The following is a 14,135-nucleotide window of genomic DNA, read 5'->3' as shown; positions in this document are numbered from 1 at the left end:
TACAGAATCATACTTTAAATCTCAACTAGATTTCCTGATTCAGAAATTATGTTCCCTTGTATCTAGTTACACTAATGTTTACCTATGTAATTTTCATTGCAGGCTAAAGGGAACTTGTGGTAATATGAGAAAGTTGAATAAGATTTCAAAAGTATGTTTACTTGAAATTAGAAAATACATTATTTTCAAATCAGAAGCAAGTACATAATGTGCTAATCAAAAATTAGTTGTATCTGTTTGTCAGGCTTTCTCTTTCCTAAGGGTTAAAATTCTGTTACTTTGTAATTTAAGATAGAGTTAAATTTCCTTACCAATCACTTCTATTCTAGATTAATTCAATTTCATTAACTTGAATCCCAAAGAATGTTTATATGTATGTATATACACATATATATGTTTGCTTTATTAGTAAATAAACAATTGTGTCATCATTCATATAAAAGAAAAGTTTCTGTTTCCCTTTTGAGGATCAGGGCTGAATAAGCAGTCCATGTGCTTTAATGTAATAGCCTGAGTTCTCTTTCCTGTCAGAGCCCCACAAATGGGCCAAAAGACCATTATTTCTACCTTTGTTCTCCCTTCTTTTTAGTAAAGTTAACAACACTAACATAAAAATATAACTTTTTTTGAAAATATAAAATTACTCAGCCAGTTTTCAGAATAGAGCTAAAGCACTAAAACTTTGATTTGTTAAATATGTAATAATTTCTTTCATTAGAAAAGAGGTCCAAATTAATAGGTACGAGAGAAATTAGTTACTCTTTAAAAATATACCTATTTGGGATAAACTGCATATCATCTCCATAATCTCCACAAATCTCGCAGATTATGAGTTTGAGTCAATTCTGATACAAGACAGAGGGTAAGTAAGTAAACATAAATGCCTAGTCATGTTGCTGAATGATACACATTTAAGTGAAGACAACATCACACATTCAAACTGCATCACCTAGTTTTTTATCTTTTGAGGAAGCCTGGAACATTCACTTGATGTTAACTTTTGTTTATTGCCTGTTGGCTAACCTCATTTTTTTTTCCCCATTTGAAAGTACATCATATTTTTATAGCTTAAAAGAGTTTTTTCTGGGCCTCCCTGTGGCGCAAGGGGTTGAGCACCGCACCATGAAGCAATCTGAAGCCTCTGCAGCACGAGTTCGATCCCCCGCCAGCCAAGAAGCAACCTACATGGCACAGCAGACCCCTCCTGTCTTGCTCTCTGCTCCCCTCAGCAGTGTATTTCAGTCAGTCTGCCTGTTGTGTCCCCCACTCTTGTCTCTGGTGAATCCTCTCAGCCTCCGCATCTCTGGCCTGTACCCCAGCTCTTGTATGCATAAATAAATCTTTTTTTTTTTTTAAAAAGAGTCTTTTCTGTGTCAGTTTACTATGTATTGAAGTATTTCAAAGTTAAATTCTGTTCTGAATAATTTCATATGAAATTGACTAGTAAATGTTGGAGAAATTAAAAAATGTAAGAGTTATTGGACCTACATATTTAATCGACATTAAATATGGAGTGTTAAATTTTATTAGCTAATAAACATTCTACCATTATAGTAAAGATTAGTGAGGAGTTTTGAAATATTTTAAGAAGTCTGCCTACAAATGGGAGGGAAATGGAGGAAAGTGAGCAAAAATACCAGGACAATGCTTGACATTGTGGATACATTTGTGCATCAGTTACCAAATATAGTTGCACCTGGGACAGGCCAAATATTTTTAAGACTATTATTTATTTTAATGTAAAAATCTTGCATTTAGCAATGGTTTATTCACTTTGTCAAAAAGGTCAGAAAAACTGGCTCTTTTTGGTTTGCGTATGTGTATGTAAATTATGTCCCCATTGCAGATAAATTGCCCACAGTTAGCTGTGTGGTTTTGCCAATGAAGCATTTATAACTATCAAAATCTAGAACTATAAAAAGTAAATTAACCCTCTTTTGAAGTAGACTTTAATAAGTAAAAACAGATATCTTTTTTATAACCTCAGCTAAATAGAAGGCTGAAATTATTTCATTATTTGAAAGTTATAGTGATTTTTGATACCAGGAAAGTAAGGCTAAATTAAACTTCCACGTAGTTGGAGTTGTTGTTTTTAATTCAGCTTAATGTTAATGACCTTAAACAAAACTTAGAATTTGGCAGAATAGCTATCTATTATGGGTATGGTTAATCTGTAAACTGAAAGGTTTTAAATACGTTTAAAAGCTTCGCCCATTGCTTTTTTTCTCCTTAGTTGTTAATATAACTTTATCATTTTAAAATTAGCTTGAAAGAAAAAGCTTGATGTTTGTGACATCTCTCATCCATCTGACGGCTTGTCGCATTTTTGTGGTTGTACCCAGACAGGACTACAGACTGTGCCCACACCTGCCTCTTATTTTCTTACTGCTTCTTGCTGACACTCTGTCTCTCTCTGTATCTCTGTCTCTCCATCTCATAACTTTGTTTTTATTTCTGAGCTACTATACCTATAGTCTATAGGCTTAAAATATGACTATTGCAAATTTGATTTGTATATATTACATGCAAATATGCTAGACACTAAGGAATGTATCAAGGCAAGGATAAACTATAATCTAGTGGTGAATGTGGGCCTACTTCTTTCATAAAAATTGTATAGTATTACAACCCTTATATGCTCTACATATTATTGATATGAGTTGAACCCAGCACCTAAGATTACATGAAGTCATATTAGGCATTTTAACTTTTAGTAGTGACATTTGCATACCAGAAAACTTTGCATAAAGCCCAAACTTACATTTGCCTAGCTAGTTCTGATGCTTAGAAAATAGATACTAATCATTGTTGATATAGCTGTTTTTCCTCAATAAAGGAAATTTAGAGATGAGAACTTCATGAGCTTAAATCAACCAATATAGTGATTGGAGGAGAGGGGTATTGCTTTAGAATGATTAGTATTACTGAACTTCCATTTTATTTTTAGTTAATGCTTATTTTGAGATAATTGTACGTTACATTTAATTATAAGAAATAACAGAGAGAGATCAATTGTATTCTTCCCCAACCTACCTCCCCCAATTTCCTTCAGTGTCAACATCTTGCAAAATTAAAGTACAATCAGAATATGATACACCAACATTGTATTAATTCTGCTGTGTTTTTGTTCCTTAGGTCCCCTGTCTCTAGGTCATAGGTGGTCTGCTTCCTCTAACCACCATTCTATGTCTCCCTATATTTTGTTTATATAATTTATATATACTGTATATAAACTATATATTTTTTCAGGCATTTTATTTGTGCATAATGGAAAAAATAGGGGAAAGTATATTTATTCCATCTTCCCAAAAGCAGAAACCCTAAATTTTTTAAATGTTAAACATCACTAACTGTTTTAAACGATGAGTGTTAAAAATCTTTTCAAATAAGATATCTGAGAGGACCCAGGAGAATTTTGTCTGTTAATTTCCCAGACTCCTTTTTGGCTCTTTCAGTGTATGCTCTTTCAGTGACTATAACCCATTTGATAGCAAAGACAGAAGTTCCTTTGGCATTTAATGTCATGTTCTTTATTTTTATTTTATTTTTTATTATTTTTTTTAATAGAGGCATGTTTTTCTTTATTTATTTGTTTGCTTGTTTGTTTGTTTTGTTTATACATGCACTGGGTACAGTCAGAAGCGCGGGAGGGTGAGAGAATTCACCAGAGCCAGAGTGGGGAGCAGAGCAGGCAGAAGGACCGAAGTGCACTGCTGAGGGGAGCAGCGGGCGGCAGGAGAGGTCTGCCCGCCATGTGGGACCCTCCTCCGGTGGCCGGGGAGCAGCCAGGGATTGAACCAGCGCCGCAGAGGCCGCGGGCAGCTTCGCAACCCAGCGCTCTACCGCTGCGCCACCGGGGAGGCCCTAATGTCATGTTCTTTAAAAAAACGTATAGAGTCGTTGAGATGTCTGAACATTTTATTTGCAAATAACATTAATTTTAATGTCTGGACAATTCTTTGAGCCTGTTGCTAGTGTCTGCTCACTCCCTACATTTCCTCCTGAGGCATCCTAAGGCCCTCATCTGCCAGACCAGGAGATCAAACCCAGGCACCTTGATGACCTTTTCCTTCCCCCTCTCCTGATACAGGTTTTTCACTGGAAAAGTAAAATCAGACCCATCAGTAGTTACACTTGAAAAATGCCTGAGAGCAGCATTCCCTTAGCTGGCAGGCTTGGGTTTTTTTTGTTTGTTTGTTTGGTTTTTTTTTTTGTTTGTTTTTAAGATTTATTTGTTTATTTTATACAAGAACCAGGGTACAGGCCAGATGTGTGGGAAGGTGAGAGGATTCACCAGAGACAGAGCAGGGAACAGAATAGGCAGACTGACCAAATACACTGCTGAGGGGAGCAGTGGGCGAGACAGGAGAGGTCTGCCCCGCCATGTGGGACCCTTGCCGCCAGCTGGCTGGGATGGGACCAGCTATGCAGAGGCTGCTGACAGCTTCACAGCTAAGCGCTCAACCGCTTGCACCACCAGGGGAGGCCCCAGGCTTGGTTTTACGTGTCCAAATTAGGCGAGTCATTGATTGTTTTTTTTTTTGTTTTTTTTTTTAAGATTTGTTTATTTGTTTATAAAAGCACTGGGTACAGTCAGAAGCGTAGGAGGGTGAGAGAATTCACCAGAGCCAGAGCAGGGAACAGAACAGGTAGACTGACGAATTACATTGCTGAGGGGAGCAGTGGGTGCGGCAGGCGAGGTCTGCCTACTATGTGGGACTCGCCAGCGGCCGGGGATCGAACCAGTGCTGCAGAGGCTGTGGGCAGCTTCTCAGCTCAGTGCTCAACCACTGCGCCACAAAGGAGTCCCCATTGATTGTATTCTTGATTTAACAAGAACATGAGGGGAATCCAACATGTCAAATAAACTAACAAATTTCATTCCTTTTTTCCAGGCAGAAGCTTATTATACCAAATGAAAGTTATCCTGTTATCCTGAATACTTACTTTTGTAAGAAAGTTGTTGCCAAAGAACATTCAAAAACAACACATGAAATGCGCTGTTGGGGCGCACCCCTTCAAAGAAGAAATATCACTTTGGCCCAGATGTTTAGATTCAAGAGTCTAATGAATGATTCACTTGAAAGCCAGGTAAATTCGTATTGGCTTAAAGGTTTTCTGCTTTGTAGTAATACTTGATTTGAAAGGGTTTCAGTGTAAGTGAAGATGTTTACCTTTGGTCTCCTTCCAAATATATAGCAATTATGTATGCTGAAGAATCTTGTTGTTATGCCTGGAGAAATTGTGGTTCAGTTCAGTATTTGGTTATGGTCATTTTATAGTATTTTATCTTTCCAATAATTTATTTTTAATTTCTACTTTTTTAATTATTTAAAATATTTAATTTTTTTTAATGTTTGAGGGGTTTTTTGTTCTCATCAGTATCTAAGAATTTTTTAAGTCCTCTCTAATTTATTAAAAAATCATATTTGTCATTTTCACATCTATCTTGGAACAAAAAGAACTGTATAAACTTCAGCTTACACAGTAAAAATTCGTTTTTGGAATTTTATTGGCCCTGAGCCATGCTTGTCTGCCAGGATAAGTTTAGGAAACCACTAAACTTCAATTCCAGCAGGCATGAAGGCAATTATATTAATGTCTGGGCATTCATTGAGCCTGTTGCTAGTCTTTGTTCACTCCCTGCATTTCCTCCTGAGGGTTCCTAAGGCCATCATCTGCCAGATCAAGAGATCAATCCCATTATTTCAAGTTCTAGTTATTTTTTATTATTTCAAGTTCTAGTTACCAGTGACTCCCTGTATACCTGCTCAGCGCCTCTGAGTTACACAAATCAGTCAGCACTGACAGTGTGAGAAAAAGTAAGAAAGATAGAAAAATAGCCACATTTACACTTTTTTAATATGTTGTTTAATCAAACAGAATGGCCCTTGATTATCAGAAGAAGCCTCTTGGGGGATCATGAAATAAGGAAGGTTCTCTTATCAGTTGATTTGGGACAAATTTAAAATATGGCTCAAAGCACATCATTGCTTAAATATATAGTTTTAAACAGCAATGTGCTATTATGTCAAATTCATGGCTTGTATTTTCAATTCACACACATAACAATGATACTAGAGTATAGTTAAGAGAGCCTTGGTTTAAATTCTGCTCCATCCACTTCCTATTAGGTGACCTTAGTCAGGATAATTACTATCTCTGTCTCATTATTCTTATCTGTAAATTTGTGACAATGATATAATCTACATCTTTGGGTAATTGTGAGGTTTAATATGTTTATTATGTAAGCACAGTATATAAAGAAAAGTACCTGGAATATAGGAAGTACTCTAGAAGTGTTATTGTGATAATTAATACTATTCTGAAGCATTGCTAGGAGACTGCATGAGCATGGTAAAGCAACTATGCTAGTAGCCAAAACTTAACTAGCATTTAATAATATGACTCTTATTGAACCTTAATGATTCTTTTACTTTGTATTTTAATTTGTCCTCTTGGAATTGCTGTATCATAAAGGAAAATATTTCTAAATTACCATGAGGTATTTTAATATCAGGACTTCCTCCATATTTTCAAAGACCCAAAATGGTCTAGGCTTCCAGAGACAGAAAACACTCTTTGCACTTTCCCTGTCACTCCTGCTCATAGACCTCCTCACCAGCTGCATGGCATACATAGAGTTCTACTTCATGGATTTGATTTCTTATTTTCATCATTCCTTTAGTGTTCAGCAGTTACATCAAAGGATTGCCTAAAAAGGTTATTATTTGGTATGTAGCACACCATCATGAGTCAAGCTGAAAATGTTCCTTTGTGTGTCTTGAATAGGTTATGTGTAGTGGGCTCACCATCATGGGGAAAGACTGGACCCACAGGCACAGAGAAGCAAAACAACACTTCCCAGCCCAACCTCCCCTGAGGGACTCTCTCCTGGATGCAGTAGAGATGCAGGGAGCTGGCACATGGTCAGGAGTTGGAGTGCGAGTGGTGGTGCAGAGAGTTTACTCTCTTCCTTACAGGTGTCAAATGGGAGGTGGCTCAATTGCTCCACTCAGCTCAGAACCAGCTAAAGTTCGGTGAGTGGTAAGATACAGGTATAAGTATATATAGTCGTGTAAAGAAAGCAGCAATGTCTTGGCTACACTTAACATGTGGGTTATTTTTGTTTGGTTGGTTTTTTTCTTACATCAAAATTTGAGACACATGGTGGTTACCTTATCTCAAACTACTGCTGCAATATTTATCAAGTTTCAAATGTCTTGGAAACCCTAGTAAATAAATGGCAATTCATAAGTCTGTAGTTTTTAGAGACTGTTGTTTCAGTCTACATCAGTGCTAACTTTCTTCAACCTTGTAAATGTTGTATATTTGTACTATCCAATGAGGTGGCCATTGACCACGTGTGGTTACTGAGCACTTGAATTGTGGCTAGTGGAACTGAGGAAATAAAAAAATAAATGTTATTTAATTTTAATTAACTTTATTTAAGTAGCACCATATGGCTACTGGCTACCTTGGTAGAGAGTGCAACTAGATGGTTAATTAGCAGGGGCCAAACCCATATTCAAAGCATTTGTTCATATGAACTATGGGAGTGGTGTCTTCTTTTCTATTCATATTTAGGCCCTTCCTGGTTTTGTGATTTTTCAAATAGCTGTGGACACATCATTGTCCAATGCCGCGGACCAGCACAGCAGTGAACGATGAGGCCGTCTCAGGGTTGAGAGACTGCGCAGCAGGTGGTCAGGGATTCGGCTGAAGAAATGACAAACAGACACACTTCAAGAGAGAGTGTAAATCTGAGTGCGATTTTATTTGAGTTAGTCGCCAGTATATATACAGGAGCAGTGAATGGATTTAGCTTATCGCTGAGTGGTTTACATCTGGACCTAGCCTCTTTCTTAAGTAGATAATCTATTAGTTTTGTTTTTAAGCTATATGATCGCATTTTTTGTTTTACTAGCTACTTTTTCACTTATACTATATTTTAATTATTACAGGGTTTAGTAACGTTTCATTTGAGTCAGCCTTGTGTTAAGGATTTCATATGATTTTTTAATTAACAACAAATGACCTTTATAGAAGAAAGAAGGAAGTTTTAGAAAGACAATGAAGGGATAAAGTTTGTAGTTCTAGAAAGACGAGATAAGGTTTTAGCTCCTGGTGGTCGTAATCCTTTGATAGGCTTCTGTCTTATCCATGTCTTCAGGGAACTTTGATGTACTCCCCTGCTTTAGGGAGTTTTGCTGTTCTCCCCCTGCGCGCTGGTTCCTTGCCCAGCCGGACCTAGGGACCTTGGCGATAACCATTAGCCCTAAAGGTCACTGCAGGGGGAGGTGCAGCAGGTCCCCCTTTGTTTTTAGAACGGAGCTGGAAGGCATACATGTCTCGTTGAAGACGATGGATGGACCTGTGAAGGGAACGAATGCAGAGTGGAATAAAAAGACAAAGGAGAAGGACAAGTAGGGAAAGAGCAATGAAAGAGAAGACAAGATGATACCAATAAGTAGGAGTCAGAGTTTGGAGGGTAGAAGCCAGAGAATGAGCAAAGGAAGAGACTGAAGTGTGCAGATGAGACTTGCTGACAGCAGAAATTTCAGCTTGGAGAGACGAAAGGTCATGAGAAAGGTCATTGTCATGCCAGATGCCCAATAGGTGATGTTTGGTGAGATTCCAATGTAAGGAAGAGTTATAATGTAAAGGCATAACACAGATGAAACGAAACTGAACATGGCAACGAGTAGACAGTTGTTGTTTGAGAAGCTGAACCTCATTGCCAATAGCAATAACAATTTCTTCCAGAGCATTTAACTTTTTTTCTAACTTATAGTCAATGTCCCGCTGTGTTGCAAGCGCCATGGACACGTTTTTGGTAAGGTCATTTACAAAAGAAGCTGTCTTAGCTTCCTGAATTAAAGCAATGGAGGAAGCAGCCAATGAAGTAACCAGGGAAATCAGGGCAGCAATACCTAAAATAAGGGTAACAATAAAACGTTTAGGACGAAGAAGAGCATGTACCTCATCTAAAACTTGCATGGCAATATTTATTTATTTATGTCAGTACTTGGCATAACCTTTTGAGTTTATCTTTCCTTCTATGTCTAGTTGCCCTTAAAGCAGTAAAACAGATTTCAACACAGTAGAAATTAGAAATATAGATGCTGGTTCATCTATCATTTCTTCTAACTACTCTTAATAAGACACATATATTAAAGAAACAATACTTAGTCATTCCATTTTCTGCTTTCTCATGCCATTTAGAATGAGTAACAGGAAACATTTCTGTGTTGATCATGAACTCTTTACGTGGATGGCACTTTATTTGTATATACGATGACTTCCAAAAATTCTCCTTTTGGTGTAGAGCTAGAGATTATTTCTTCCAGAATTACTTAAAAGGTTTTATTTTGCTTGGAATATGTATATGTGTGAAGTCCATTATTTCAGTTTTAAAGCTCATAGCATGACTTACAACTGTAAACCAGTCTTATGCTCTGGCTTAAATCTGTGGTAAATATAAATAGAATTATGTGAGATAATCACAGATTAGAAATAGGTTTTGTCTTGCTTTGCTGTTTTTCATAGTATGTACCCAGTGTTTCATAGTATGTACCCAGTGTTAGCCTTTGAAAAGAGAATGCTGAGTAAGCTAGGCAAACGGTCTGGTAAAGCTTCCCCATACAAGCACAGAGATCACAGGATCCTGAAGATAGGTCAGCAAGGACTGCCATGGTGATAAGAAGAGAGAACCAAACTGGGTGAGGTTGCTTCCTTCTGAGTAATCACAAACAACATGCACATCAAGACTGTTCTTCCAGTTCCTTCGGAGGTACTTGTTTTACTTGTTGAGCAAAGAAAAGAAATTAGAAGCTAACATGTTAGATTTCTGCCAATGATCAGCATTATGAGTGTTTTGGATTTATACATTGAAACATACCCCAGCACATTATACAGGTATAAGACTATACCTATAGTTAATTGAAAAAAAAAAATCCAGGTACAAACCTCAAAATCAAGAAAACAGCATATGGTTATTCAGATATAATGACTATACATTGTGTTCAGTGTGTTTCTTGTAGCACAGATGAGATAGCATAATGCTGAGGCTAGAGCATATTAGTCCATTTTCATTGAAGAGGAAATAGCCTAAGAGTTTCTAACTTGCTGAAAGTTATACAGTGGACAAAAAAAAAAAAGTAAGAAATGATGAGATATAGAATTCGCAAATGACAGTTACAGAGTATTTTGGAGCTGAAAGAAAGGTGAGAAATTGAGTTCAAGCCAATTTGTGTTTAGATTAGGACTGACTCAGGTTCATGTCATACTGCGGCAGAAGAAGTGAAAGTGCCTGGTTATGGGGAGAAGTGATTGGTGTGTAGGAAAAAACTTTTGGGGAGAAGACCACTTTTCACCTTTGGTTTAAAAACAAGACTTCTAAGATATTTTGGGGGCCCAAAAAGCTCTTATGTAATTACCTGATCCCTGTTTTCTAGATCTGTTTACTATAATAATGATCAAACTTTCCAGTTCATTTTTTTATTTTTATTTATTTTTTTAATATCCTTGTTTATATTTTCACAGTATAGAATTTCTCCACTCAGGTGTGGTCACAATAATTTTCCTACCACCAGAGCATTCGTAGTCCATTATGCTCCCCTCCTCCATTTTCTACTCTCCTTCTCACCCCCTCACCCCTTCCTCCAAATGTGTCAGATCTGTTGTCTGCTTTAGGGTCAGTCTTACATGTCTGTCTTTACCTGGTACTTTGTTTGATTTCTCTAGATTACACATATAAGTGAAACCATCCAATATTTATTTTGTCTGTCTCACTTCATTTAGATTAATCCCTTCCAGTTCCATCCATTTTGCCATGACTGGTATAAGTTTATCTATTTTGATCACTGAGTAGTATTCCATTGTGTATATATGTCACAATTAATTGATCCACTCATCAGTGTCCATAGCTTAGCTGTTTTGTAAGTAGTGCTGCTATAAACATAGGAGTGGAATTGATGGGTCATATGGCAGATCCATTTTTAGACTTTTGAGGAATCTCCTCACATTTTTATAGAGCTGGACCAGTCTACACTCCTACAAACAGTGTAATAGGGTTCCTTTTTATTACACTCTCATCAGGACTTGTTTCTGTTCTTTCTTTATATGGCCCATTCTCAGTGGTGTGAGGTGATATCTCATGTGGTTTTGATTTACATTTCCCTGATGATAAGTGATGACAAATGTTTTTTCATATGTCTCTTGGCCATTTGCATGTCTTCTTTGGAGAAGTGACTATTTAACTCTTCTGCCCATTATTTGATTGGGTTGTTTATTTTCTTTTTGTTCAGTTGTGTAAGTACTTTTGTAGATCTTTGATATCAATCCTTTATCAGTTGTATGACGTGCAAATATTTTCTCCCATTCAGTAGGGTGTCTTGTTTCGTCACTCTCTTTTGAATATAGATGCTCTTCAGTTTAATATAGCTCCAGTTGTTTATTTTCACCATTGCTTTCCTTGTTGCTGGAGATGAATCCACAGAGATGTTTCTGATGTTTATAGCATGGAGTGTTTTGCCTGCATTTTCTTCTATGTATTTTAGGGTTTTGGGTGTTACATTCAAGTCTTCTATCATTCTGAGTTGATTTTCCAGTGTGGTGTGAGATAATGATCTAGTTTCATTCTTTTGCATGTGGCAATCCAGTTTCCCCATTACCATATACTGAAGAGGCTTTCCTTATTCCAGTGTATGTATTTTGCTCCTTTGTCAAATATTAGTTGTCCATAAATGTGTGATTTTATTTCTGTGCTCTCAGTGTGATTCCATTGATCTGTGTGTCTGTGTTCTTAGTCTTAAACCCTTAATCTCAGTTGTCCAGCTCTTAATGTTTGCTTATTTCCTCTCTAAAATAGTTGGTTGTCCTAACGTATCTCAAGATTATATGGCCTGTTCTCAGTTCTGTTTCACTACTGGTAGAATTTCTACTAGTAATTCTTTTAATTGATACCTTTGTCATTCCTCCTATTTAACATTCTACTTATTATGAAGGGTAAAATAGGATTACACATCTAGTACTTACTGTTCTTTAATTAGTACACAGAGAGATCGAGATGAAACCTGACTAAAGAGAAGCTGAGGAGATCTATCTTATCTTCCCTCCTTTTTAAAGAACTTTGTATCAATTGACATAAAAATTGCCCATTTAAATAATACAATTCAAAGATTGTTATAAATGTTCAGAGTTGCGCATTCATAACCATAATCTAATACTGGAACATTTTCTTGACCAAAAAAGAGAAATTCCATACCAACTGAGCACTAGCTGTTCCTTCCCCTAACTGGTAATAACCATTAGTCTACTTTCCTTTTCCATAGATGTGACTATTTTGGACATAAAATGTGGAATAATACAATTTGCGGCCTTCTGTGATTGGCTTTTCTCACTTTGCATCATATTTTCAACATTTATCCATGTTGTGATATGTTATCAGTATTTTCTTTTTTGATATTTCATTGTATGGATATGCCATATTTAGTTTAACTTTTTTTCAGTTAACGAACATTTGGGTTGTTTCTCCTTTCACTAATAAGAATAGTGGTGTTATAAACATCTGTTTACAAGTATTTCTGTGGATGAAGATGTATGTTTTCAGTTCTCAAGGATATAAGAATGAAATTGTTGGATGATATAGTAACTCTTCAGTTTAATTCTTTGAGAAATTAAATGGGTTTCCAAAGAAATTGCACCATTTTACATACTGCAATAAATTAGGGATAAAATATCTCTACAGCCTCACCAAGACTTATGATTGTCTGTCTTTTTTTTTTTTTGTGGGACCCTCGCCGGCAGCCGGGGAATTAACCGGCGCTGCAGAGGCTGCGGGTAGCCTGGCAGCCAAGCGCTCAACTGCTGTGCCACCAGGGGAGGCCCTGTGATTGTCTGTCTTTTGATTGTAATTATGAGTGATTTCTCTCTCTTACTTTGATTGTCATTTCCCTAAGGATCTATGATATTGAACATCTTTTCATGTGATTCTTGGACATTTGTATGCTCTAGAGAAATGCCTGTTAAAGTCCTTTGCCCATTTTTTAAATTGGGTTACTTACCTTTTTTATGTAATTGTAAGAGTTCTTTCTTTATTCTGGTTACAAATTTCTTATCAGATATATGATTTTCAAGTATTTTCTCCCATTATTTTTACATTTTTTGATGGTGTCCTGTAAAACATAAAGGTTTATAGTTTTTTTTTTTAATTTTCAATATACAGTTTTTATTATTTTTATTTTTATATTCCCCATACAATTGCACTCCCCTTATTTTGACCCCATTCCTTCCTATCCCCGCCTCCCCATAGTATGTCTCTTGTTCATAGTTGTTTGTTGATTTTGATTTTTTATTTCTTATAGTTATTCTTTTTCCTAGTCCCTTATTTAGGTTTTCTAGATTCCTGCTATGAGTGAGACCATCTGGTATTTTTCTTTTTCTTTCTGGCTTATTTCACTGAGCATGATCCCTTCCAGCTCCATCCATGTTGCTGCAAACTGCATGAGTTTATCTTTTTTGATTGCTGAGTAATATTCTATTGTGTACCACATCTTTTTGATCCAGTCATCTATTTTTGGGCATTTGGGTTGTTTCCAAAGCTTAACTATTGTAAATAGTGCTGCTATAAACATAGGGGTGCAGGTGTCCTTTAGAATCAATGTTTCTGTGTTCTTTGGGTAAATACCTAGGAGTGGAATTGCTGGGTCATATGGAAGCTTTATCTTTAGTAGGTTGAGGAATCTCCACACAGCTTTCCATAGTGGTTGTACCAGTGGTTTGTACTCCCACCAGCAGTGCAGGAGAGTTCCTTTTTCTCCACATACTCGCCAACATTTGACATGCACCTCAAAGACATCTTTACAGACACATCACCCAAAGCAGTGATAGTGAAGGCAAAGATAAACAGCTGGGACTACATCAAATTAAAGAGGTTCTGCACAGCAAAAGAGACAATAATCAAAACAAAGAGAAACCCCACTGACTGGGAGAACATTATTGCACACAACACTAATGATAAAGGACTGATCACAAAAATCTACAAAGAGCTGATGAGACTCACAAAAACAAAGAAAATAATCCAGTCAAAAAATGGGCAGAAGAGCTAAAAAGAAACTTCTCCAAAGAGGAAA

The 14,135-nt window shown here is 36.7% G+C and overlaps 1 protein-coding gene across 4 annotated transcripts in view; it reads left to right on the top strand.

The window, feature by feature from the left end:
- Nucleotides 1–14,135, top strand: part of SPIDR (scaffold protein involved in DNA repair) — a 545,150-nt gene that overhangs the window by 393,771 nt on the left and 137,244 nt on the right. For all 4 annotated transcript variants that reach the window (XM_054692277.1, XM_054692279.1, XM_054692278.1 and 1 more), the window contains 2 exons: nucleotides 4,896–5,091; nucleotides 6,793–7,040. In XM_054692277.1, coding sequence (XP_054548252.1) covers nucleotides 4,896–5,091; nucleotides 6,793–7,040 — 444 coding nt within the window. The remainder of the gene's footprint in view (nucleotides 1–4,895; nucleotides 5,092–6,792; nucleotides 7,041–14,135) is intronic.

The sequence above is a fragment of the Talpa occidentalis genome, unplaced genomic scaffold (genome assembly GCF_014898055.3).
Source record: "Talpa occidentalis isolate TD23 unplaced genomic scaffold, MPIMG_talOcc4v2.1, whole genome shotgun sequence".
NCBI classification, from domain to species: Eukaryota; Metazoa; Chordata; class Mammalia; order Eulipotyphla; family Talpidae; genus Talpa; species Talpa occidentalis.
This window is presented reverse-complemented; position numbering and strand designations above follow the sequence as displayed.